The following is a 27,947-nucleotide window of genomic DNA, read 5'->3' on the forward strand; positions in this document are numbered from 1 at the left end:
CCCCGATGCACGACGGGACACCCCGACGCATGACGGGCTGCAACTCCCGCCGGAACAGAGCGGCAGGAAGAGCCAGCTCTCAGCCGCCGGAGAGGAGCGATGCACAGAGTCCTCCATGCAACCTACTGTCTCACCATCTTGGAGAAGCAATAGATTTAATGGACTCCAAGCCCAGCGTTCTTATTCTCTGGCTCCTCTGTTTCCCAAACTCAAATATTCATGTATCCTAATGTGACGGGCTCAGAATAATCTGCGTTGGGAAGCTTTTCTATTATGGAAGCAAAAATGTGCAACGCCTTGATGACATTTTAATTTGCTACAATTTCCCACTTTATTCAGCAGTCTTTTCCTGCTAATAAGACACTTGATCAAAGCCCAGACCAGAACACAGACTGTGAATATACATTTGCTTTTGTCCAACATCAGCCAAACGATGCCCTGGCACGCTCCACCACGTCTGCCTCCCACACGAGGCGGTTCAGAGACACACAGCCCACGTCGGTCCCACTCCGCAGCGTCCTGACACCACATCTCAGCCCGACCTCACACACCGGTGGGTGCGGGTCTGCCATCCCGTGTGCCAGGATTGCTGTTATGTTCACAAGTCTCTTTTTTTCTTGTTTCTTGCAGAAGAAATTGTTTATTATTGTTGACTGCAGGCTCATGGGAGAGCGGCACCATCCTCGCTGCATTGCTGCCCTTGGAGCTGGCAGCATCCCACTTACGGACACAGACAAACTGACACGGGCTGGCTCCAGGGAATCCTCTCTTTGTATTTAAGGCAAAGCCAAGAAGTGTAACAACGTCAGAGCAGGGAAATACAAGCAACAAGTATCTGCAGACTCCTGAAGTTTAAAGGACCAGATTCGCTGAGTGACTGGGGTAAAAACTGCCCAAGTCAATAAGCGTCTTTAAGTAGCGTATGAGGGAATTAACTTGCTTTGGCAATTTGACACATCTCTGAGCACTGCTAGGGACCCAAATTTTGTTTACCAGGCCCAAAAGATGACTTCTCTTTTGTCAAGCAGCTCAAGCTAAATAACCCAGCCCACGCTACCTACTTAGTATGACAAAGCCGCGAGCGGGAGTTTGCCGTGGTTTACGTGGTGGGCGAGAGAAGCAGGGATCTCATTTCGCCACTGGAGGAGAAGCGGCAGAGCCGTCCCCGGGCTGGGCTGCCCTCGCTCCCCAGCCCGCTGCGATGCTCAGCTCAGACGGCCTCCCAAACTGCTGCTGGAAAACGCCACGCAGTTTGCATCCGCCCTTCCAAAAGTGAAGGAGACTCCAAATACCGTGTTATGACAGTCATGGTATTGATGTAAGGAAGCCAAAGAGCTGGAGAGACTTCTCCCCAAATGGCCTCCCAGGAGGCTGAGCCCGCGGCAGCTCGGGTCGCTCGCTTCCGAGGACACTCGTGGGCCCCGCTCCCGGCGCTGCCGTGCACAGCACCGATTGCGCGGATGCTTTATCGTGATTTAAAACAACACATTTAGCAAGCAGAGCTGCTAACACAAACAGCCGTTTCTAGCCAGCTACTTGAGGTTTTCCAGCCTCATGCAGTCGTTCCCTGGGTCCGGTCTGTTCAGCGCTGAAAAAAAGAGCTTTTAACTCCAGCCAGCCCAAATGCACAGACATGCTGGCCATCCAAACACATTTCTCCTGCTGCTCAAATCCACCTTGGCTCATTAGGCTCTGAACCAAACCCTGCCCGCTACCAGGACGCTACACAGGGCACCTAGCACAGCCGGAGCCGGTCTGTGCTGGGGACCAACAGCCAAACTGGCCCCACAGAAGGACCGTGCCCGAGCCGGGGGTGTCACCTGCAGCTGGTTCCCCCCTTGCACAAAGCAAACCCCGAGTGTCCCAGAGGGGAGGCAGCGAGGGGTCGGGGCCATCCCGGCCGGCTCCGTCTCGGGGGTCTCGCTCACACTGCGGGCTTTCGATCCGAGCCCGGGGATGCTGATCACCCGGTCCCCACACAGCTCGTGTTGATGCTTCAAAAGAGAAGTGCCTGCCAAGAGCACGTATCTAAGTGCTTTGCTGGATGAGATGCAGATTGTTTTGTGCCCTAATTAACAAGGCCCTCAGAAACCTCCTGTATTTTGGAAACTGCCTTTGGCTGGTGGAACAGCGAGCCCTGTCCCCAGCACAGAGCTGGGGGACATGCTCCACAGCCGCACCTCACCGAGCCAAGGGTGCAGAGCCACAGGCATTAGGAAGGTGCCATTTATTTGTCCAGGTGCCCTAATATTAGACAAAGCCACGCATTTTTAATCACTGGGAACACCAATAAATCCCGGAGCTTCAGCAGCCTCCGAGCAGCAGCAGACAATGGCAATGCAGGGCTCTGATTGCAGCGTGCAAGGCTGCACTCCCAGGTGCACCCATTATACAATTATATTCAACGTATAGCATGAAAGGAGCTGTAACAGAGCCGATCCTCGAACATAAAGGAGTGATTAACACCACAGACCCAAGAGCTGGGAAGCTAATTAGGAGGGGCAGCTCTGCAGGTTCCCGCCACTCCTGCTGCTCTGGGCACAGCCCTGCAGACCTGCAAAGCTGCGGCTGCACCAGACCCCAGCCCCGGTCACCCCCGGTCTGCCCCCCAGCCCCAGTTGGCAATGGGGTGGCCATGCTGGGTCCCACAGGGGTGCACTGGAGCTGATGATGCCTGCTGCCCTCCGAGCGGGCATCAGCCAGGGACAACGCTGCTGGCTTATTAAATCACACGCAATTGATGGAAATCAACCTCATCGAGAGCCAGCCCCGGCTGTCCTGTGCACATTTTGTAGATTTTGAGAAATCTGGGGCTTTGGCTACTGAATTTCAATCCCCTGCCTCTGCAGGGGCCGCTGCCCGAAGCCTCACTGACCCCCAGGAACCGATACAGATGCTCTCACCAGTCTCCTACCCTGCAGCTCTGAGGTTCATTCTGGTTCTTCAGAACTAAGAATGGGTTAAAAATACTGAAATTTGGATCTTTCTCATGTTAGTGTCTGCCAGTAGTATCTGGCAGACCGTGCTGTAGGCAGGCCCGCGCTGTGCCAAGTGCTGTAAAAAAGCAAAGCGCGAGCACAGCCCTTGCTGAAGGAAAGCACAGCCTACGGCTGACCCTGGGACTGCTCTGTCCCTGCAAAACACCCGCTCCCTCCCTACACCACCGTACTGTTTGGGGTCAAAACTGCACCTCGCAGCAGTGCGAGTTTCTTATGTTTAAACACATCTCCTTCTTTATTGACCTTCATTTTGTGAGCTGAAGATGGTGAGCGTTCACTGCACTGGAAGCAGCAGCGTCTCCTACCTGCTGCTGTCAGGATAACGGAGCGTGAGGGGGGAGAAACACTGCTGGGGCAAGTCACAGTCACCTTCAAAAAGGGGGATGCAAACAGATGCAATTTGTCAGGTCACTATGTAACCAAACAAGTCATTCTAAGTCAAACACCACACTGTTTAACCAAAAAGCTGTGTTTTCCATTGGGAGGAAAAGGTTAGCCTTACAAAGGAAAAAAAAAAAATTAAAAAATCATAGAAAGAGAGAGAAAAGAAAAACACCCTGCCGAAAAGCATATGGCAAATTCCTGTCAAATTTAAGTCGATAAAAAAAGCAAAGCACCGATTCATCCTCCCTTGGCCATGCCTGTGCTGCCACCTGCAGGCACTTGTCCCTGCCCAGACAAGCGCTGCCTGCTCACTCCAACAGCCAAGCACGTAGAGACCTTTCACCCTTAACACTATGGTTGTGATGCTTTTTGCCATGGGAAAGCTTACTAAATTTCTGGGCAAGGGTCTCCACACCTGGGACAATAGAGAGAAGATCTTACCCCAACACCAGAACCTGCATGCAGCTGGGACCAAATGTGCCCGGGTACCACGGAAAGCCCCTCAAAAACAGACCCCTGCCCTCCACCACCCCAACAGCTCCAGCCTGCTACAGCACCCTGCACTGCCTGCTTAAACCAGCAGAGAAGTGTATTTAGGAAAAGCAGGGATCCCAGCACTGAAATCCCACTGTCTGGTGTGACCCAACTCTGCCTGCTGCGATGGGCAATGCTGCCTGCGCCCGGCTGTACGGGTGTCTGGAGCTGAGCCTCTGCCTGCTCCGTGCCAAGATGGAGACAGACCTGGCACAGGGCGAGCGTGTGCTATGTTGGAAAATGCTGACAAATACTTGGGATTGACTGCATGGGTGGCGGGAACAGCGGCTCATCCGTCCCTTAGTGCAGCCGGCCCCCGGGCCACGAAACCCCATCCACAAGCTGGACAAGGTCCATCTTTAAGTTGGCTTCTTATCTCACTGCTCAGACCTGATCTCCTTGCTTTGTAGAAACGTCTTCCCCCGTTCCCACTAGTTTCGCTGCTCATTTGTGCTTCAACAATTACTTGCCACAGGTCTTCTCCATCCCAACAGCTTCCAGCCCCGCGGTACCCTCTGGAAGGGCAGGCGGGTGGGCGAGCAGCCAGGCTTCCACCTCCAACCCCCAACCCCCCCAGCCTGAGCACCCCAGCAGCGGGCTCACCCCCCCAGCCAGCACTATCTCCCCACCCCTGCCAGGCTCGGGGTGCTCCACCACCCACCCACCCACCCATCACCACGCTGTTGCTCCCGTTCTTGACAGAAATCCACCCCCTGCCCACCCCAAACTGAAGTTTCTGCGGAAAACCTGTAAAGGGCATTTTCCACCAGAAATCTGTTCCAGCAGAAGCCTGCCTGCTGGCTCAGCCTGCTGTCTCCCCGTGCCGGGCTGTGTCTCCACGGGAGCCACTCTCCAACCGTGTCCCCCCCCGTGCCACCCTGCGGTGGCCAAGGCAGGTCCTGCAGGAGGAGACACCGGGGGCTTTTTTGGCACATGCCGTCAGCGGCACAGACCCCTCTGGGCAGCCCAACGTCCTGGCCGTGGCCACGTCTGCAGAGTACCTGCCTCCAGGCGCAGCTGCCAGCCACACCATGCCACGCCGTGGCTCCTCCAGCCCAGCTGGACCCCCCCGTACCGCTCAAACCCAGAGCACCGCTCCGCCGTGTCTTGTGCCACCCTTCCAACAAGCCCTGGCCAGAACTCGAGGGTTAATTTTTCAGCATCTGGCTTCTCCCTGCCAAAAACCTGGCAATACAAACCCAGCCATTATTTGAGGGCTTTGCCTTTTTGAAGCAAACAGTCGCTGGGGGAATGGAAATCTCCGCTGACCCACCGGAGAGGAGCCAAAGCCAGCCACAGCGGCACAAACCGCAGCGCCCAGCCTGCCGCCTGCCTGGCACACGGTTCCCACGGCTCCCCAGGGCGGGGTGCTCACGTTTGCTTTGGGACCAAGCGGACCTTTCCACCCTCCCTCCAAGTTCTGGAGTGAAAATCCTGAGCCCCTGACCTGCCCGGAGGAGCAGGAGGGAAGGCAGGGCTCCCCACCTCGGCAGCCAGCACACAGTCTCTCCTCTCTCAAAGTGCTCCCACTCCTTCATTAGCTATGCGGCAGAGCTGGAGAGCACAGTACGTTTCCCTGCCTTTCTGGAAAAGCCAACAGATGACATGTTTTCACCAACACCTCCATAAAGGGCCAGAAATAAAACAGTCTTTCAAACCCAGCTGAAGAAAAGAAAATCCAGCTGCACAGAAAGGGGCCGGGGGAGTTTCTCCCCTGCCTTCGGAGCTATGGGAACGTGGCTCCGGTGCCAGGGAGCCCTTGGTGCCAGCGGGAGGGAGAGCTCTGCGCCCCATCGGCCTCCGCCTGGCCTCTGATGGGAGGCTGGGTACCAGTGCCGCCTCATCCCCTGGAAGGAAGGTGCCCGGGAAGCAGGACTTCTGTGAAAGAAAGCTCTGTGTGGTTCATTGAAGCTCTCCTTTAAGGACAAATAAAACAAAAAATAAATTAAAAAAACCCCCACAACATTTTTCAATTTTTCATTGATATTTTCAGTAACTTGCTGTTTCTTTCGAAAACACTTCTGACTGCTCTCTAGGCCAAAAAGGATCCTGACTCTTCTCCACACTCCTGGATCCCACCCGAGCAGTTCCTGATGCGAGGCTGGGGGGTCACTCGTGCCACCACCTGCCCACCCTCGGGCACCTCCACGAAGCACCATCACGGCCCAACGCTCCCCTTGGTCTCCCATCACTCTGGGGGGGACTGGCTCGGGTCACCCCTTGCTGAAGGAAAGAAGGGGCAGGCAGGGCTGGTTTGGGAGGGCTGGAGCCCCCCCGCCGGGATCACACACGTCTGTTCGGATGCGCTCTGCCCAGCCTGTCCTCCCAGGCAAGAAGGAGTCATCCCAGAGCAGCGAGACGACAGCCCCACAGCCTCACACTCTCCCTGGGGGATAAAGCCCCCGTGAGAGCGGTGACGGATGCCTCAGAGCTGACACCATCCCACTGAAGCAAACCCTGTGGATGTCACGGCACCTCCCGCTGCCAGCCCAGCCGCCCTGCAGGATGCTGGAAACCAGACCTCTCCAAGAGGAGCCAGCCAAAGCTGGTAGGACAAACGAGAAGGATCTGGTCCTTGCTATCAGTGTCATCAGCCTGGTACCCGCCGGGGACCACTCAGAGGGGCGGCTGACCTTTGCAGCGTGGGCAGGTAGGCGGCATTTTACACCCCGCGGTCTTAACTCATCCTGTGAATAACGGTGAACGGCTCGGCAGTCCCCTGCAGAGACCGTAACCGCCCGGAGCTGCCTGGTTACCCAGCGTGGGCAGAAACCTCCTTCCCCAGAGCAGCGCCGGGCTCAGCCTTTGCGAGACAAACCCCAGCTCTTCCCCGAGCTGCCTGCCTTGCCCGCAGAGAGCTCTCCCTGCCTCCCACCCGCTGCCGGCACCTGCACCCGTGCCGCAAGATGCCGGTCACCGGCACCCAACAGAGAGTCTCACATCTTTAGTCCGATCTCTCCATGCAGGGGACAAGAGGCTTTACAAGAACACAGCTTACGTTTCATGAGATGCTTACAGGTCACGGGGGAAGCAATTATCTTCTGGGAACTCAAAATCCGGGTGGCAAAAGCCTTTAGAGACAGGATAATCCTGTTTCCTGCCACAAGACGAGAATGGAGGAGTTCCAGGACAGGGGAAACCAGGATGGGGGACAAGAGGTTTCCCCGTGGGTGGCCATCGGGTCCCTGGGACACTCGGGGCAGGAGCCTCTGCCGAGCCTGGCGCTGTCCGGCTGCCTGCAGCCTCCTCCAGCCCTGTATCCCACCGCCCGGCACATCCCCGGCAGCGGACACCGCGAGGTGGCATCACCACTCTGTGCCTCCCCTGGGGACGCACCCACGCGGGACGGCTCCTGCCCACCACCCATCGCCAGGGTGGTGGGAGCCACGCCGGCCCCCCCCCCGATCCACGCCAGCCCTGCTCAGGGTGCCCTGCAAAGAGCTGCAGCAGCCTGCCCCGCGAGCGCTACGCCGTGCTCCAGCTCTCCGTCGGAGCTGGGGAACAGCAAGGAAACGTGAAGAACGACGGTTATCTTCACCACGGCAGCGCGGAGGGGCTGATGTCCCTCTGTGCCCCCCAGGGTACAACCACACCGCAGGGACAGCCCGCCCCAGCAGCCTCCGAGCACCAAGTGGGAAGGCAGCACATGCGGATAGAGAGGGAGGCCGTGGAGTCTCCAAAATTGGTGGAAGAAGGCTGCAGAGCTCTAGTCAGGTAAAAGGACCATCCGAGATTCCCACCAAGACCTGTACGGGCCCAGGTACCGTCAAGGGCATGGAAAGAACAGCAGGAAATGGATGTTCATCACACGGACAGCACAATACAAACAACATACTTTTTTCATACTGCACAGCTAAACAGAGGAACTTTCTGCCACCCTCCCCAGGATGCTGCAGATGCTCAAGTTTACGTGATTCAAAAAGCAGTTTGAAAAGTCTGTAACTGAAAAAGCTATTTAGTACAGATAGCCCCTGGAGCCCCAGCCAGTGCTTGCCAGAGGGCAGGAGCATGCCTGGGGAAGGCTCAAAGCCTTGTCCTGCCTTGCCAGGCGCCCGCTCCTGGCCAGTGAGGCGCTGGGCACTGCACTCCCTGGACCCACCGCAGCCAGCACGGCTGTTGGCAGGGCACACGGCAGCAGTGAGGGGCAACCGGTCGACCCCAGACGTGGGGTTTGTACCTGGGTCGCACACCTACCTACGACGGTGAGCACATCCTTCTCGATGTCAGCCCTGATGTATATCCGTCCCCGACGCTCGGTGTGGTCCGTCCCGCACAGACTGGGGACGTTCATCACGCAGCGCTTGTGCACGTTCATCATACAGGCTGCGGGGCGGAGAGAAAGAAAAGGACACTCGGCACTCCTGTCGCTTCTGCCAAAGCTCTCGGGGTGTTCAGAGGGGATGGAGGGGGGAGAACTTGTCCTCCTTTTAAACGGGGATGTTTGTGAGGGATTCTGGGATGAACATGCAGCAAACGGAGCTTCAAACGCAGCCAGAGACTCTGGCAGAGCCCTGTCCGGACACAGGGACCCGCCACCACCAGCGGTTCTGGGTCCCGCCTACAGCGATTACAGGGCTTTTAGCCCTTACTCTAATTACTTGAGTTTTGCTGATTTATCAAACTTCTCTTCCATCACACCCATAGGGCAATGCTGGGTGTTCAGCTGGATTCACCAGGAGGTGATAAGGGGCATTAAAAATTACCTGCGTATGTGTATACATATATACATGTACAAAAATTTATATATAAAAAAATGTAAATACATATATAAAAATATATATTGTAAAGAAATTCATTTCCACTTGGTAACATTTTGAAAGTGATAATGAATACACTGTTCTCACAACAGTCAGCAAGCTTCTATATTTATGAGAAAGCCAGCACATGGTGAGCAGCAGAGTATGCTGTTCCCCGCAGACAGCCTAAGCACGCAAGCCGACGCTGTGTATTCGCAGTCCTTTTAAATAGGAACGTACAAGATTAACTTGGAAAGTAACTGATCTCCCTCTCCATCCCCTCCCTCTTCTTTCATCCCCCATTTTCTCCTCTCTGCCCAATAATTCCCCGTGCCGTGGTCAGGCCTGTGCAGACCCGAGCGCTCTGGCTGTGTCTCCGCAGCTGGCACCGCCACGGCCACAGGGTGTCAGTCGGAGCCGGTGCTGCAGAGAACCGAGAGCTGGAGACGATGCTGCAGGGGGGATGCAGGCAGAATCCCCCCCGCCCCTCTGCCTGCAGGACTCACAGGGGGTCCCCACGAGAGGTGAGAAGGTGCCCACTCGTGTCCGGCCCCTCGGGCGCCAGCGGCGTGCTCCGCACCGCTGGCAGCGGGGACAGGGTCTCGGCATGGGCTGGGAGCCCCTGCCCAGGACCTCGAGGTGCCAGAGCCCCCCCACCAGGTGCCAGAGCCCCCCCGACGCTGCAGCCACAGCCATCGGTTATGTCACTTACTGTCACATTTCATCCCCTGGTGAATAAGCCCGTACAGCAACGACCCGCAGTGGTCACAGAAGGTGGGGCTGGAGTACGTGTGGATTTTAAATTTGTGTTTGCTCCGGGGATCCTAGGAGGAAAATAAAAGATAAAGATTATAAACTTGCATCAAATATTGGCAAGGCACCACCACTTTCCACATTTCACATGCCAGCTGGCTTCGGAGGTGCTGTTAATGGACTTCAGTCAACTGCCACCGACTGATGTGGACCTTTTCCAACAGTCGCCAAGATCCAGCTTTATTACTCTTTATATGTGTTGCCATAACAATGAAAAAGCAATGCATTGGCTTGTCTGGGGATTTATTGTTTTTTAAATAACTTGGTCTTAACATAGAAAACACCAGGTGAAATTGGTACATAAGAAGCAACATAAGGGCTGGACACTACTCAACTTCCACGTCAACCCAGTGGGGTAAAGCAGAAAAAAACACCCATGATTTCCATCTATATTAAGACTACCCAGTAAACATCTTTGGGCTCTGGTACCAACCCCTCCCTGGCATGCTCCTAGGGAATCAAGCTGCTGAGGGTATAATTTAATATTTTGAGCTTTCTTAAAACCAATGGCAGACTCTTCTGCAACAGCAGAGTACACAAAACCAGGAAAGCCCAGTTTATCCTGGACACTGTCTGCAGTCTTGCAAACAGGCACCTTGCAAACAGGGCTCCTGGACCCCAACGAGGGTCTACAGAAGTTAAAGCCAAACAAATTCAAATGAGAAACAACTTCTCAACAGGGAGACAGCATCAACCACTGGAACAAATGACTGAGGCAGACCAAGGATTTGGTATTTCTTGGTATCTTCCATGCAAGACAAGACAATTCTGGAAGCTCTATCAAACCTCGGTTATTCAGCTGAATGCAAAGCAACTTTACGACAACACAAAGCTACACAGGAGACGAGACAACAGAACGTCTCCTGCCGGCCCCAAAGCAGCGCAGACAGCATTGGCTTAAGTGCTGCGGTTACTGCAGAAGCTGGGGCAGCAAACGCAGAGCCCCAGCAGCAGCCTGCTACTCAGTGCCCTGCCCCGGGAGCTGGAGAAGCCCCAGTGCAGGGGCCGGGACAGCACCGCCGGGACCACGCCGGGACCGCGGGCACGCCGGGGCAGAGCCAAGGCCGATGCTGGGGCGGGCAGCGTTGTTCCTGCAAGAATTGCCCAGAGCAGCACGGCTTTGCGGAGATGGATGCTGGGGCAGCCTGCCCGGGTGCTCAGCACGTTCGGTAGCAGCACGCACGCAGGCAAGGGAGAAGACTATGGCAAGCAGCAGCTGGCTTAATTTCATCTCAGGTTAATTGTTTAAGGGTTAGGGATGAGGCGTAGCTCCTGGCTTGGTCATTTGAGCTGACCGGCTTTTTAATGGCCTGGAAAGGTGCCTGGGCATTAGGAAAGACACCTTTTCAGGGCACTGTAAGCTGAGTAAATAAAGAGTGGAGTCAGAACCAAGCTATAACACAGCTGCCAATACATTACCTTCCCTTGAAATTAATTTTCCTACCGCTATTGCATTGAAGCTTTCAGTTGCATTCATCACTAATATTGTGCGTTATTACTTCGCAGCATCCCAGATAACTTTAGTGATACCAAAAAGGTGGACAACTTACGGAGCTTCATTTAATTCAATCTGTTAAATGCAAGGGATTAGGTACGTGCTTCAGCAAATGTATTGTACTTGAAACTGAAATAACTCACATTTAACCCGAAGCAAACCACTTCTAGATACAGAGCGCAACATGCCTCTGGTAGCTCATGTGTCAGCTGTGTCGCAGGAAGGCTGAGAGGATGAGGGCTCACGATTAACCTGTCTCCTGGACACCCCCAGCTACCAAAAAGACGGTTCTTTAAGTGACACTGTACGTTTGAAAGCCATCCCCCAGAGATACAAGAGAGGACAGAAAACTTAAACCTGGATTTTAGGCTAGAAGAGGGGGGGTGGGGGTGGAATTTCCCCCCGTGAAAGCTTCGGGCAGGCAGCTGGGGCTTGGGCCGGGCACCTGATGGCGACCATGGCACCGCAGGCAGGGCAATACCCAGCACTGCTGCCCAAAGCGCGGACGGACACCACGGAAAACCCCCGCACCTTTTACAGGGGCTTACAGGGTTCGTCAGATCCTCCCAGTGGACGCACTGTAAGCCCTTGAAAAGTCATCCTGCTTGATTTTATAACCTGAACTCTGTACAGCAGCTCAGGACCGTCTCCGTGAGCAGCTTTGCCTGGACGACACAGAGCTCTTTAATCGGCGTGAACCAGCTCCCCGCACCTCCCAGGGACCGTCCCCGGCAGCCGAATGCCTGTGGGCACAGCGTCAGTGCCCACAAGCCCACCAGTACCCACGCAGGAACGGCTCGGGCTGCCTCCCTGGAGATGAGGTACCCAAGAAAATGTAAAACTTTCTTTTGCCGCCGTCCCAGGAGAAAGGAGGTCTCTGGCCGGCCAGTCGGACACTGAACCACGCATCATCCCGCAGAGCCCCCCCCGGGCACAGCACCCACCCCTCCCGTCGCACTGCGCTGCAGAGGAGGGCAACCCGGGGATGCTCGGGCATCGGCCCACCACCGCCGACCCTCCGTCGGCAGCAGGACGAGGGCAGGGGGGGGCACAGGGGCAGCTCTAGCAGAAGCCACGTGCCAGTCAAACCCCAGCGTGTGACACGGGGAGGAATCGCCCCCGAGTGCTCCAGTTTCTGTGTTCCCTTCTAGAAACAGATATTCCCGTTTAGGCAAATGAAAGCTTTAGTCATTCATAAAAAAAATACAAGCTTAATGCAAAACGAGACAATTTCCACTTCATGCGAAGGATGTTGAATTCCCACTGGAACCGAGAGTTAAAAAAGCCAGAGCTAGAAAAGCAAAGCGTGCACCGAGCAGCGCTGCGGCAGCAAGAGCGTGCTGGCACAGGGACGGCTGCAGCTTTCCAAACCGCTCCCTCAGCATCCCAGCCCCACGAGCAGGCACCCTCCGCTCGGAGGGAGCCGGACCCCTCACGGGGGCATCTCAGGCTTCGCCTTCTGCTCCCACCCCGGCGAGGGGCTGTTTTGGAGAGACCCAACACCCAGAGGCCAAAGGGTGCGAGGGTGATGGGAGCAAGCCAGGCGTGGGGAGGCAGAGCCGCTTCTCCGGCTGCCGGGGCGTGGGGGGGAATCGTTTCACCTTGACCGGTGCTTTAGAAAGTACCAGAAACTGGAAATTCTGGATATCATTTTCAAACAAGGCTGAAGTTGTTTCACAAAGAGACTATTTTTGTACCACAGAGACAGGGATGACGAGATCACTGCGTATGCAGATGCCGAGAGGCTTAAAACAAGAATGGTTAAAAAGAAGTTCGCCAAGAAAAGAAAAGGCACCCCTCCTCCATCCTACCAGCGCAGAGCTGTCCCTGAAGAACAGGGCAGAAAAAGCTTTCTTTGGAGCAGAACTGAAAAATGCCATTAGGACTGTTTTACTGCATTGAGAGGCTCTCACTTTTCTCATCAGCGCTGCCACAGATCTGTCATCCTCCGAGCAGAGGGATATGTGCGTGTCCTGAGGATGTGAGCCCAAATGAGGGAGTCAAAGCGTGAGCCAGGGGAGGAGAGGAGCCGCTCTTGACTTTGACCCGGTATCCTGCAAGCACCGACCCACCAGAGGCAGCTGGCTTCTGCTTCCCAACTTGACAGCAGGCTTCTGGTCTGAAACAAGCCAGGGCAATAGCGCATCCCTGACTTATTGCATCCCTGACTTGCGGAGCAAACCTCGCAGCCCCTGGCATCCCCCAGAACCGCCCTGGCCCCGGCCGTCCCACCGCGGGCACCGGCGGCTGCGCGCAGCCTGCGGCTCTGTGGGTCAGGGCTGACAGCAGCCCGAGCTCTCCTGGGAACGCAAGAAATTTGATTTGTAAGTAAGTAATCAACTCACGGCCTTCAAGGCACTCTGAGTGCAGCCCAGCTGGACCCATATTCAGGCTCAGCAATCACCTGTGCCTTTCTTCAGGGTCATACCCACCACCGAGCTCGCTGAATGACCGCATCGACGTAATGTATGCTTGCCCGCTGAACCCTGATGGAGATGCTGATGCAGGAGCCACTGCTTACCAATTACGTGCAGGCAGGCAGCTGGTGGCATTGATCAGATTGACAATTTACGCGCCGCTCATGGCAGCCGGCAGCCCGTTTGCTCTTTTTGCGGCAGTGTGTCAGGATGGCGCTGGGCAGAGGCTCGTCAGCCAGCAGTAAGCCCAGGCGTGAGAGCAGAGCGGGGCGAGCGGAGCGGCAGGGCAGCACCGCGCTGCCTGGCAAGCCAGGGCGTTTTGCTTCAGCTATTTCTCATGCAAAGTCCGTGTCCTGGCAAGGGCAGCAGCCCTCTGTCGTACCCAGAATTGCAAACACTGTGCTGGATACCGCCCGGGCTTTTATTTACTTCTGCACTAAATTCAGCTTCGCCTAGCTCAGACGGAGTGCAGGCATCGCCTCTCCCTGGGGCAGGGAGGAGGTGGGAGGCAGAGGGAGGACCAGACCCTTCCTCAGGCCCAGCAGTCTGAGCCACAAAACATTTTTAAAACATGTCCAGCTTACTTGGGCTCATCTCTAAAATAAGTCATACACGCAAGGCACTGAAGTTTCTTCTGTTTCCTTGTGGAAATAAAACCCGCCAGGCCCCAGCTCCCGTCCCTCTCCCGGAGCACTGCACCGCTTGTCCTTCAGCAGAGTCCGGCCGCCCCGCTCTCCCCGGGGAAGCTGGCAGCCCAGACCTACACCCATGGCTGATGCTATTTTAATCCTTTGTACTAACCACATTCACTGGACTCTACGGACCAGCCACAGAGGTTTGCTCCAAGATTACGCGCCCCTGCTTTCCCCATCTCATTGCAGAGAAAGCTTTAAATTATCTTTCCTGAAGAATTAACACAGTTCACATGAAGAGACTGTTTTAAAGTGAATTTCATAGTAATTTAAGCAGCATAATAGCAGAGCAAATACAACACAGCAACAGCTTACTGTCTGCACCTGACGAAACCCAGGCAGTGGATATAAAACCCAAAACCTCGCACTTTGTTCCCACATTTCCCCTGCGGAAAATCCCCCCCAGTATGCAGGGAACAGCTCACAGCAGAGACAGAAGTGGCCTGACAGCAACTCTAAAGGTGACGGCGGAGAGAAAAGCCTGTCGTTCCTTCCAGGGACGTAAGAGGCTGGGTCGGGCACGTGAACGAGACAGCTCTGGGCGGCATCCTCTTCTTGCGCAAGTTCTTCTTACTGAAGCCAGGAGGTGGTGGAGGAAGATGAACTGAAGGCACCGGTGACCACCAGAGACAGGGACCCCACACTTTTGGTGAGGACAGGCTTTCAGCAGCACTCACCTGCCCTGTCCTGTTCGGGATGCTGCCCTGGTGATGCACCTCCTGCATCTTCCCACCTGCTTGCACAGGGCTGGAAAAACGCCTTTGGTGAGAAATAGCTCCAAGTCCCAGCAAAAAACAAGCAAGGAAGTTAAGGACCAACTGAACAAGAGTGATGGGTCTTTGTTTCAATGAAAAGAGCCATGATAAACCATAGAGACTCCACTGAAAGAAGGTTATGCACAAGAGGAAAACACAGGTCCTGTTCAAGGCAAGACAGCAAAGGTTTGGGCTATCTTTTCTATCGATACCGTAACTCCATGGAAGCCTGCTTTGGCATGCCACGTTTTAAAGATGATCGACACTGCCATGCCAGTAAGTGATACCAAACCTATTTTTCTATCATTTACAGTATTACAGCCACAGAAAACCTTGCACAGCACAGGGCCTGAAGGCATGGCAGCGCAGTCAGCGGGATGCAGGCAGCTCCTCCGCCCGGACCTGGCCTGTGGAAGGGCAAGCGGTCCCCCAGCATGGCCAGCAACACACCAGCAGCTAACGTGTCTGCAGGCACGAGCATCGCGGCTTGGGCTGCTTCCACGTCAAACACGCGGCCGCAGATAAAACCTGCCCTTGACAGCTTTCCTTGACAGCTTCCAGCAAGTTAATACATTTTTATTGACAAAAGATCTCATCTGCTAGTCAGACAACTGCAGAGGGAAATGGATGACAGTTATTCTTCTCTTGCTGCTGCCAACACCGAATAAAATACACTCTCTTACCGAGCAGCAAAAAGAAGCCAAACTCAGCTTTTTTCCCTGAGCAGCATTAGCATCTCAACATCATTTAGAAATGTTTGTTATCTTTCATGTGCCTTGAGAGTCATTTTATTACAGTGTAAGCTCTCTGTGAGAACAGGGCTCCCACAGTGCTTTCCCTGCAACTCGGCAGCCTCCAGGTTGCCCGAAAGAGCACAGAGACCCCCTGAAACACCTCCCGCCTGCAGGATGCTTCATTTCTAGACCCCCCCACTGGTGCCACCCGGGTGGGCACAGCCTGCACCACCCACCTCACTGCCCTCCCGATAGCTACGCTCTGCACAAACCCAGCTCAGACCCAGCCACCGGCTCTCCGCAGCCACGGGCAGGGCACGGACCCAACCGCCCTCTCCCATCCCCTCCTTTAACCAGAGAGGCTGCAACCTTAACAGGCGTAACTAGACACGCACCCCCCCGGAGAAAATGGGAGAAGAGCTTTTCAATTACAGGGCTGAAGACACGTGCAGGCTGGCAGGAGAAAGAGCTGGGCTCCGGCGGAGCCAGGGAAACACCAGAAGGTGCTGGGAGGGAGCAAGGCAGATACATCTTCATCCCACGGGAACTGTCACCGGCTGCCTGCGCTGGCAGCGACGGCAGGAGCAGCAAGCATGTGCCCTCGCGCAAGGGGCAGATGGCACACCACGAGAGCTGGAGAAGTTAATTAGCAAGACAAAAGAAAGCAGCAAGTAGCAGCAAGGCTGTGAAGATCTGCTTATGCACCAAACCCGGGGCATCCCGGAGGTACGCGAGATGCGAGGAAGGATCGGGGTCCTGCTCTCTAAGGCAGGACCTGGGCGAGAGGGTGCTTGGTGTCTTCAGGAAGGTCCTGGCTCGACGGGCACATCTGGAGGAAGGGAAGGCAGCTGCTCAACCCACCTCCACCCTCGACAGGCAGAGCCTGGTGATAGCCCCATGATGCTATCCTGTGCCAAGGGACTATGCAGCAGCAGGCGTCCCTTCCCACTGGAGATAATCCCAGAAAGGAGAAACTTGAAGGAGCTGCCAATTTTCAGGTAGTACAAATGGCATCTTCATTTGTTCTGCTGCTGACATCTCATTGCTAATTGTTGCCAGCCCACGCCTGACCAAATGCTCTAGAGAAGAAACCAAACTTGGGAAGGAGGAGCAACCCTCTTTGCACCCTGCTACAAGCGTCAGCTTGGGATCTGGTGGTGCTCTGCATGGAGGGATAACGACCACGTACTGATGCTGCAAAGACAGCTTCTGACTCTAATAACACCTGTATGACCCACACTCCGTGAAGTGTCTCTCTCGTTCTAAGAGAGAGTGGCAGCAATACTTTCTTCAGTACAAACACGCAACTCTGGAGCTTTTCGAGAACGGAGGAGCCCAAGACGAAGATGAAATAATTCTGCCTCCAGGAAACAGAGCGTGGAAAGACCAAAGGCGCCATGGTGATAGCATTACAGAAATCCTCTCCTAATGCTGCGAATGGTGGAAAAATTAAACGTAAAATTGAAACGAAGCTACGTGGGCTTGTTACCTTCCTAGAGGAACTCTGATATTTATTAATGCATCCTGATTAGATGACCTTTAACAGGATAATGCAAAGAAGGTCATTTTAATGATTATTTTGTCTACAATTTAAATAATTATGCATTCTACTAATAGCTCCGACTATAATTAGGTTTGCCAACTGGATTACATTACACATGCCTGACTTCAGCTCCTGAAGACCTTGCCGTATTTCAGAAAACTTCAGCTTGAATGGTCATGCCAGCTCTGCCTCTTGCAAACAGGAGAGCACAGGAGTGTCGGAGCTTGTAATGAAAAACAGCAGAGTTTAACACTGGAATTGGTGGGTTTGGGCTGACCATCCTCTACAGAGCAGCTCACCAGTTTTCACTTCAGGGATGCTGGGGAGAGACCACAACCTGACAGCACATTAATGGGAAAGCTGTGATGAAGCTCAGACCTTTTGGAGGAACGCAAGCCCACGCAGCCGTGGGAGCCCAGCCCAGCGGTGCGGTGCAGGTAGAGCGTGCGGCCCTCAGCACCAGCACTTCAAAGCTCAGCACAGCGCACATTCAGACCAAGTTAGAGAAGTAAATTGTAAAAATGCCATTGCCCTCAGCTAGCCAGTAGCGTGTAACAGACACACTGTCCTCAGCAGCGCTGCTGCCCAAAACACAGACCCGCTACCACATCTTCAGCCATCAAAAAAAAAAAAAAAAAAAAAAGAAGAAAATCCTGCCATGACTTAAGAGCAATCTAGCATGAAAGCAGCCCTGGTGTCTTCAGTACCAGCATTTATAGCTACAGCTTCATTCTCTATTGCAAGAAGCAATTAATTTTTTTTTTTTTTTTTTTTTTTTTTTTTTACTTAGAGGCCCTATCATCGCTGTATAATTAGTCCTCCTCTCCTAGATGGAAGATTCCTATTCGGTAGGCTTTGCAAGGTTAAACACACACACAGTCTCTCTCCTCAAGGAGGTTCAAACACAACCAGATCAAACAGAAAACTGCTCCAAAGTAGGACTAGTCAACGGTAACAGAAAGAGACTTTGACATTTCACTGCTCTCCAGTTATTTTGTTATGCTCCAAAAAGTGTAAAATGTCAGCCTCCCCCCAGGGTTATCAGCTTGATACATGTACAAGCCACCATCCCATAAAGCACTTAAGCACATACTTAACTTCAAACAGAAGAGTTTTATTTAAGTAATTAGTGTTACTCAGGTGTTTGAAATTAAGCATCCATATATACCATAAGCACTTTACAGGATGCAAAATGTTTTCCTCCTTGATTCTCAGTAACTATGAAGTACTACAAAATACAGAGATCAAGGAGCAAACTTAGAATTTTTTTTTTCTTTTATGATGGTTTTTTTTTTTTCCCTGGGCTCCATGACTAGCATACTAGAATAGAGCAGCTCTGGGGATGAAAAGCAGCAGCCAGCTGGCATTAAAATCTCCAGCCCAGGCTGGGATCTGGCTGGCACTGCAGCATCTCTCCTTTGCAGCCCCAGCCAGAGCAGCCTCTTCCAGCCGCCGTTCTGCGCTGCCCCTGCAGATGCCGAGCACGGGGTTGCCATCTCACTGAACAAATCTCTTCCCTCTCCAGCCCAGCAACGTCACGTGGCCCACTGTAATGACGAACACGCTGCAAGGTTTAAACAAATGCAATAAATTAAAACTCATTCTTTCTGCAAGATTTCACTGGATATTAGTATTTGTGAAAGGAAAGACAGTTACCAGATTGCTGCACCGACTGAAAAAATGCATAGCTATAATCGTTACAACCTAGATGCTACCAGCGTTTGACATAATTATAGGTTGCTCTGGATTCATGCCGTGGTTATTAGCAACAATAGAGCAGAGGAAAACTTGAGCTTTGCATCAGTTCAAAACGAAGCCCCTGTCCTCGGCTCATTCCCAAAGTAGACAGGACATTGCTGTTTGCTGAAGTAGCTTTCCATCTCCTGATTCAAAGCTCCTTAAGGATTATATTACTATAAGAAGCTTGATTGCCAGTGCAGAAGGAACAAAGTTTGCCCTGCATGCACCCCCCAATCATACCCCAGCTGACAGTTGCGCAGGGCTACAAACCAGAGGGTCTCCCAGAGGGCTCTGCTAAACAGCAAAAAAATCCGGCTACAAAAGGGCCATTTTTGCTCCCTGCTTTAAGTCCCAAGCATCTGCATTCCTCTCTTCATTTTCAGAAATAACGTATTAAAAAATTAATTAACGCCAACTGGGCAGCTTTTACCTGTCTGCTCCATGAGCCACAGTGGCAACTCACCCAGCAATAACAGCAAGCAATAGAGAATTCGAGCAAGGGCCTTTACGCATGCCCCGGTATCGAGTGGCGCCTCTTAAAATGTGACAACTTAGATTTAATTTAGACCTTTCCCTTCTCAGGCAGAGGCTGCCCACAGTAACCTACAGCTGGCCGCAGGGTGGGAAGAGACACACGTGGGAGAGACCTGCCGGTCAGAGACCAAGGGACCGTGCTAGGGGAGCGGGACCAGGCTGTCCGAGGGTCCTCACTGCTCCTTGCTCGCCCCAGCTTGGACAGGGCTGGTGGGGAGAAAAAGAAAAGCATTGCATCCACCTTTGGCCAAAACCCCGCACAGAAAGAGAGGAAGCATCTCCCTGGTACCTGCTGCCTTTCCTGCCGGCTGCGAGCTGCTATCCAGATGACGAGCAAGGATGAGAAAGCAGCGCCCGGGCGGGCAGGCTGCCCAACGCCCGAGCAAAGCTCCGGAGGTGGCATCTGGATCACAGCCATCCCCTGCTTTCCCACTGCCAAACCTCATTTTCCTTGAGCAAGGTTAAGCGGTTTCAGCGTTTCCATCTCCCTCTGCCGCGGTCGCCTTCGCTGGCACCTTTCTGCTACTTCTGCACCACCCCGGGGAGGGTTTCCAGCTCTGCCACCCCAGAGGCACCCGCAGCGCCCAAAGCACCCACCCAGCCGCTCCCGGGGCTGCTGCAGCAGCGAGGGGCCACTCGCAGCTGTGGGGTCGGGGGGCCGCTCGCCCGCTGCCGTCACCCCCTCCGGGTGCCTGCAGCCACCCAGCCCCCCCCCGCCAGCCCAGCCAGGGGCTGGGAGCCTGGGGGCTCTGCTCAGACAGCAGCTCCTCCGGTTACGTTGCACCTAAAGCAGCCTTGTAAGCAAGATTTCATCTCTGCATGCACAAATATCTAAATGCGTATCTAAACAGATATATATTTTGGATACATGACATACATCTCTTGTAGCCTGAATTAGGTCTGCAGGGTGCTAGACCCACAAGTGGATCTTGCTGCCAGTTTCTTTCTGTGTTTTAGACGACAGAGAATAGAGGAGAGAAGGCACGAGTGTCAGAGCTAAATCCACATGGCCAGAAGGAATCTCACTGCGTGACATTACTTAGCGGCAAAGGTCATTGTAAAACGACTGCACGACGGAGGGAGCCCGACGCACGCCTCGCTGCCCGGCGGGCACAGGGCAGGCAGCGCGGGTGGCAGGGGCTCTGCCACGTTACCCGCAGCCTGAGCGTTAGCTTTGTGCAGCGTGACCCGGACACGTGCGTGCGAGCTTGTTAGCTTGCCTGGATGGCCAAACTCAACTCTCGGGGAAGGGATCACCTTCTACCAACCTTACCTCATTTCTCCATGCCTTCTCCAGTTCTCACCCTGTTTCAGCAGGCACCCACTGCAGAGGAGCAGCAGCAGAGGCAGTGAGTGAATCTGCCCAGAAAAAGCAGAGGCACGAAGGCAAGCGGTGCAAAGCCATCGCTTCCCTCTCATGCAACTCCATCCCCTTGAGCGACACGCTCCGGTCAAGCACGCTGGGACAAATGCCGCATGGGCACAGCGTTGTGTGCACACACGCACGCTCACATGCAGACCTTACCGCTGCTCCCCTGCATGGACCCTGAGCGTGCCCCTCTGGCACAGCCTCAAAGCATCCAGAGATGGAGACAGAGGGATGCTTTTATCCCTGTCAAGCCTCATCCCGCGAGCAGAGCGATGGAGCCCTGTCCTTGACCGCCTGTGCCTCACTCCCTGCAAGCAACACGCTGAGCGGGCAGCTCCTGCCCATGCCTCCGCTGGAAGACCCTGCTTGCTTCACGGACAGCAAAGACCCCAGGGGCTGGTGTCCTGCAGCCCGACACCAGTGCCACCCTGCCACCCTCCTCTCCGGGTTGCTCTACCGCATGGAGAAAGGGCCATCGGTGCTCCCACGGAGGCTGTGCAGGACGGAGCTGCAAACACCCGGCTGCCACGGTTCAGGCGGAGGGTACGGCTGTCACCCAGGCCCAGGAACAAACCCCACCAACTGCTTTGGGGTCAGCGTGTTCAAACAGGACCCCAGCAGCCTCTCCTGACCTTCAATGTTACGGACTAAGAGTCTGCAGGACCGGAGTACTTGTGGATGCATTAGTCTCTCTTGGGTTGGCGCCTCTACGGCATCTCCTCTTCCCCTCCACTAACTGATTTTTAAGGTTCAATAGCCACCAATACACCACAATTAGCAGTAGCCCCCATGGAGAAGAAAGCCTTCGGCGAGGAAAGCGATAGTCACATGCAAAGTGCCCAGAGAGGGGGGATTCAAAAAACCATGTAATATCTTGACTAATTGTCTGGTGGGAAGTGGAAATAAAACTAGGCTTATCAAACTGTGCACAAGCCCAAGTCTGAAAGCATCCATTTTCGGGGCTGCTCCTGCAGCACCCCTGGCAGCCACATTGGCAGCACACGGGAGCAGGACCCGGGCTGCTGCGGCACTGACCTGGGCAAGCTGGAAGACACCTAGAAGGGCAGCTCAGCCTGTGGGAAACAGCCAAAAGCTTCATCATCAGCTCGTTAAAACTAACACTCTGCCAGGCATCCTCTCCGGAGGTGGAGGAGCGCTGTCAGGTAGGCTTCAGCACGCTGGAGGCACTGCGCTGTGGAGTCAGGGCTGGGCGGCTGCAAGCACAGATACCCCAAGAAATCCAGCATCAGGGGGTCAGGGTCGAAACGGGGTTTTGCACAGGCAGGTCCCTCGATCAGCCACAAGCTGGGCACTGGGATAAAGTCACCGCTTTGCTAGAGCCACGGTGGCGACTGGCTTCAAAGGTAGCTCTGGGAACGTGGGGGCTGTCAGGTGCCATCCCACCGCATCCCCCTGCCCGGGGTCCCCGGCAGCTCTGCGGTGCAGCTGCCCAGCCGTTCTTTGGGACCAAAGCCCAGCCAGATTTCTCAGATCCAAACCAGAAATGCTCCAAACCCAGCACGCTCATACAGGAGGAGAAACCAGACAAAAGGGGAAGCCAGCAAGGCTGCCCTCTGCTTTGCCTGGAACAGAAATGCAGTTCTGGCAAAGGATCCCAGACCACCACGACCCACGCTGAGCCCTTCCCCTCCACGTCCCCCCCCAGCCTCTCCCCGCAGCATCTGCCCAAGGGGCACAGGCAGCCCCTGCTCACGACTCCCTGCCCAGGGCTCTATCCGAAAGGGGCTGACCCCCCAGCTCTGCCCCTTCCCTTCGAGCCTCACCCCCTCCCCAAAAGCTCCCATTTATCAGAATCACGGCACGCAGCCCCGTTTCGGGCAGGGCGACTGACAACGTGTGTTTAGCCTCCACCTTCAGCTGCCTGTTACACTGCCTGCTCCCACCAGTTCTATTTTTATGGGTGAGAGTTGTGGTGCACTGTCGTTTCCCCAATTTGATCTCTTTTTTTCCTAGCAGTTCCCCAAATTAGCCAGTTTCCACAGTAAAACACAAAAACTGCCAGACAGACCTGAAAGGCGCTGGCAGAACCGCACTGAGGAGCCTAAGCCAGCTCTGCTCCACTGCTCCAGCTCTCCCACTCGCCCCCGAAAGCCTGGGGATTCACCAGGAAATTAAGTCCTTGTGAAAATAAGGATGAGGACTTAGTTAGCGGGCATTTGGGTGGTTTTCTGGTTTTTAAAGAGCAGCAATATTGTTTTCCAAAAGTCATACTTAGAGTAGTATTTCCCAGTAATTTTGTTGTCCTTGATGATGCTGCCCAGTCAGTTCTGTGTTTTCTGAGAGAGTCGGAGCAAACACAGCAACACTGACCATGCAAATCACAAGCAAGCATCAAATGTGCCTGCGGGGTTTTTTTTGCTTGAGAAGACCAAACGTATATATTTGTTAAATTAAACCTGCAAGATGATACAAAACCAACTTGAAAAAAATGTGCCTGTTTTTAGCAAAAAGGCCCCTGGGGCGAGGAGCAGGGATGCTGCAGGCGAGCGGCCGAGAGCCCCGACACCAGGTAATGCCGAACAACCGCAGGGCAATGCAGGACTGACATGGAAATAACAATGCGGGGCAGTGATGCCTTTGGAAAAAGTGATGAGCTGAGGAGGAACAAGGATAGGCACATTCCCCAAGGCTGACTCTAGTCCAGCAACACAGTAGGCATCTGTTAAACAACAGCTAATTTTTTCAGGTATTTCACTTGTGACAAAAGGAACTGATCGAGACCTTGAACCAAACCCTGCCAGAAGAGAGAGTCTTCTTCAGGTCAGGGCACGTTGGGCAAAGTTTTAAAGCAGCTTTTAACTTTTAGCGCTTCATGCATATTAAACAACTCCAAACCTAAAACCTCAGTTCAGGTGACAGAACCTGGAAACATCGTTTTACCGATGGGGAAACTGAGGCTGCGACTCAAGGGACAAAAGGGAGACAGGGCAAGGCTGCAGACTCAGCCCCAAATAGAAGTATCTCTGCATTCCCATATGCTCTCCCTGCTCTGCTGAGAGCAAGTTGTTGGATGATTTGAAAGTGTTTTAAGTGTCTCAAAAAATATATGAGAGCCCACGCAACTACGAATAACAAGGCATTAGAGATGCCCGTGAAGTAACGGCACAGAAGTGTCATTAGCCAAGAAACCTGGAGGAATTTCTTCTCCAAATTGCTGCGAGACAGTCATCCACCAAACCCCGCGCTGTGCCTTCACTCAGGGCGTTGGACCGGGTACTTACGTCCGAGGCAGGGCCTTTATCAGCACCGGGGCAGGAGAAGGTAACGAACTCATGGCACCGCTTGTGCACGACGAAGCAGCAAACTGCAAAGAGAAGACAGCGACAGCGTCAGGGGTATGTTAAAGGGTTGGCACCACGTGAACCCCGCACTTAAAAAAATAAAAAGCTGTTGCATCTGATTGATGAGAAGAGACATCCAGGACTCTAAGCAGGTTTCTTTAAGTAAACCTGTGGTAGATTTTTAAACCTTACTGAATATCATCAACTGGACCAGGCATTTCAGTAAAGCTAAGCAGAAGCAAAATGTTCAGTGAACGTCAAAGGAGGGCTGGGAACCCTTATGTTCGCTCATTGTCACTCACGGCACACGCTCTGAGGTCACCGTCGTGTATAAAAAGAGGGAGAATCTGGCATTCACGGGTATCTGAGCTGAAAAGTGCATGTGTCCAAAAATGGAAGATTGTACCGATGGGAACAGGTGGGCAGTTTTCCTCCCACAGCTCTGCTTTTCTTCACCAACTCCACAGCCTCCATTTGCCAGACCAGAAGACACGTACATCTTCCTCTCCTCACGCACGCATGTCGATGACAAAGTCACCCTTCTGGGAACAGCGCAGGAAAATTAATCCCAACATGCCACTACCCAGACTTTCAAGCATAAGTATCCAGAGCTAAATCCACATCCCTTAAACCACCAAACCCGTACAGCACATGCTAATCTGAAGCTGCCAGCAGTATTTTTGCAGTCTGTGCACTGACAGCGCTGTACTTAAAGGCTAATTTTTTCCCCTAAATGCCAAATAAGCACCTTACTTTCAGCGACAGACCTTAAAAAGGCCACTCGGCACTGCAGATAATTTCAACTGACAGCCCAGCTCCTTCTCTGAGGGTCTCAGCCTCCCTCGCCTCGCAGCTGGAGGTGGCACTACTGCCTGGAGAAGCTGGGGTGTCCCGGGTCTGGGGAACGGAGGCACCACCTCGCTCCCAACGTCACCTCTTTCGGGGTGCCAGCACCCCCCCAGGTCCAACCGCGCTCTGCACCGTGCCCCATCACCGCACCCGCGCCGCATCCCGAGGGATGGGACCTCAGCTCCGAGGCAACACCGCGCACGAAGGGAGCCCGTGCAGGAGCGGAGCAAACCCAACAACTGCTGATTTTTGTCAACAAAGCAAAGCTGTGCAAAGGCTGCTTTTGTCTGGGGGAAATCCAGGTACCAAACTCAGCTCTGCCTCAGGGGCCTCTTATTTGCCACATCCTTTTCCCAAGAGCCATAGTAACACTAAATGAAAGAGCAAGTGGAAGAGGAGATGCACACTCTACTGGGGTTCAGAGAAATCGAGCACATAAAACAAATTCGAGCAGTGCAAAAATGAAGCAGGTTTCAATGGCATCGCTACTGGACTTTTCCTAAGGAACAAGGAAAAGGCAAGTGATGTTTGCCATTAAACTCACAATCCCCTTATTGTGCCCTGCTACATCCACTTTTAAATTAATTTTCCTTTTCACATTTTTCATTGTGAAAAAAACAAACCCAGAAGGTTTTAGAGGCACAACAGCTGCCAAGAGCTCTCTCCTTATAGGACCTCTCACTTACTTTTCTGAGTCTAACAAATAAACATTTTCTTGAAAACACTGTTCACCATTTCTGTCATTTACATACAGAGACAGAAGCATCTGGGAAGCAGGAAGGAAGAAATTAGAACTCTATTAGCAAAGATTTGTCCTGAAGTGTGTGTATAAACTCAGTAAGGCTCCACGACACGCTGGAGCGCAGGCGCTGCCGGGAGGTTGCCTGCTGATGCCAGCATCTAGGCTGCGGTGAGAGGTTCCCAGCGGAGCTGGAATGATTTTGGTTCAACAAAAAAAACAAGATTGCTACTAGGCTGAACTTCCTAATGCCGCTCCTCCATGCCATATGCAAAAAGGCTGTTGGAGGCAAACCTGACTCTGAAGAGTACGTAAAGAAAGAAAAGCAGGTCTTGTCGTGCTTCCCCAGCTCCGAAGAAGTTTTTGCACTTTGGGGACAGTGATATTTGTTCCTGCTTGGGGAAGATAACCTTCCCGCCTTTGGGGTGACCAAAGCCAGAGAAGGAAAAAAAAGCAGGAGTTGTCTGTGCTGGTCTTCCCACCAGGGATGGCTCACCCACAAGTGACTCCAGGTCGCAGGAGACCGCCTGGTTCTGCTTTGCAGGTGCTGGCAGCCGCTGCCCTCCCACCCCTCGCCCGGTGCCGAGCATCCCGCAGGTCTGCCCGTGCTGGAGCATTCCTCCGGCTGGGTGCATCCAGGGATGCCACCGCACGTGGGCCAGGCTCTGCTCCGCAGGGCTCCGGAGAGCGAAGCCATCTCCAACCTCTCCCGAAAGGCGTGACGGCCACGCAAGAGCCGACCGCCTTCCTATTCCACCACCGCAACCTGCCTGGCATTACAACAGATCTCCTTGCCCCGCTCTTCCCATCTCCTAACCGCTCCTTCCGTCTCTCAACACTCCCGCGTAACGCGGTGCGCTGTCTGTTTGCCGAGCTGATCCCCACGGCAGCTCCGTGGAAAGCCCTTCGGAACAGCGGGCAGCCCTGCCAGCAGCACCCGTCCGGCTGAGCACACCCCGCCTCAGCGCAAATTTCCTGCAATTCAGGAGCAGGCAGAGGAAAGCAGCCTCCCCAAACGCTGCTACCAGCACATGGAGCACTCGAGGTATGATGGGGACTGCAAAAAAAGTTCGTTTCTGTCCCTCGTAACAGCAGCCTCACCACCATGGCTATTGCTGCATGTGCTCGCTGCTTTACTTTCCGCGTGCACCTCCCCTGAACAGGGCAAGGGCAGGCTGTCAGTTCGGCTTTACTTTACGGAAAGTCAGAAATCTGACCTTTCTATTTTTGCTCTCTCAGAAAGCTGCAGTGCTTTGGTTTCAAAAGCAACGCTCCTGGATCCCCTCTGCTCCAGGCAGACAGGACCAGGGCCCTGCTCTGCCAGCTCATTAACAGGGATGCATCGCTCCCCAGAGTCTGCATTGCACAGCCAGGAGACACAGCACATCAGCAGAGCTGTGGGTTTCAAATGTGTTTGGTTTCAAAAAAAAAAAAAAAAAAAAAAAAAAAATCTAAGTCTTAAGTTCTGCTGTGCATGAGAAGAATCTGCAGTGGCTTTCCATACTCTGCTCATTACACATTTAATTTGTCAGGCAGAAGTTAGCTGCAAAGGAAAAACAAAGAGGGAATTTGAAGAAGCAAGGGAAAGGAGAACACAGGACTGATCCTCACAGATGTGCGAGAGGATGACTGGAACAAGCACAGCGCACGTGTGTGCACACACCAACCCCGGGCACGCTGCTTCCTCTTGCCTCTCCAAAGACACTATGAAAGCAGAACATTTTACATTTTCACTTGCATAAGCAGAAGAGGTGAAATGCCCACTTCTAGTAGCAAGAGAGACTAGAAAGCCAATGTCTGAGAAGCTCAAAACCATCCCAGATTTTTATTGCAGCCTCTCCCCCATATTCTTGTAAGGTTTCACTGAAGAGTTTAATTATTAAAGATGGCATTAAATATATACACACAGGTAACACCTCTGCACTTTGAGCAGGGACCTAAAGAATATGCTAGAAATGCAGTATTTTCTCTTCAACTGGCAAAATAATTGCTGTGTGTTCAAAACATTCGTATTACAGTTCAATTAAGCAAATGATAGCCGAGTCACTGTAAGTCATCTTTGTGGCAACTGAATATTTAGCAAGAATAGCAGGTTCTCCAGCAATCAATGTTAACAGAGATTGTAAGGACAATCCGTTGGAAGATGGTGAAGCGTAACACTTCCTTATGCATCCAAAACAAACGAGGCTCTCTACCGACTGCAGCAGTGTGGGCTTTGCATCCAACGCTTCGAAGGAAGCTCTGCAAGCCTTGGAAAGATCCATTCAAACATTTCATGCGTGCTTAGGTGAATGCTCAATCCACGCAAAAAA

At 53.4% G+C, this 27,947-nt stretch overlaps 1 protein-coding gene across 4 annotated transcripts in view; it reads right to left on the minus strand.

Annotated features, from left to right (window-relative positions):
* Window positions 1-27,947, minus strand: part of PRKCB (protein kinase C beta) — a 136,914-nt gene that overhangs the window by 60,356 nt on the left and 48,611 nt on the right. For 3 of the 4 annotated variants that reach the window (XM_052772283.1, XM_052772282.1, XM_052772285.1), the window contains 3 exons: window positions 23,988-24,070; window positions 9,366-9,477; window positions 8,112-8,240 (listed from right to left, as the gene is read on the minus strand). In XM_052772283.1, coding sequence (XP_052628243.1) covers window positions 8,112-8,240; window positions 9,366-9,477; window positions 23,988-24,070 — 324 coding nt within the window. Of the gene's footprint in view, window positions 1-8,111; window positions 8,241-9,365; window positions 9,478-23,987; window positions 24,071-24,453; window positions 24,789-27,947 lie in introns of those variants that run through there. The other variant, XM_052772284.1, reaches the window with a different exon arrangement.

The sequence above is a fragment of the Harpia harpyja genome, chromosome 21 (assembly GCF_026419915.1).
Source record: "Harpia harpyja isolate bHarHar1 chromosome 21, bHarHar1 primary haplotype, whole genome shotgun sequence".
NCBI classification, from domain to species: Eukaryota; Metazoa; Chordata; class Aves; order Accipitriformes; family Accipitridae; genus Harpia; species Harpia harpyja.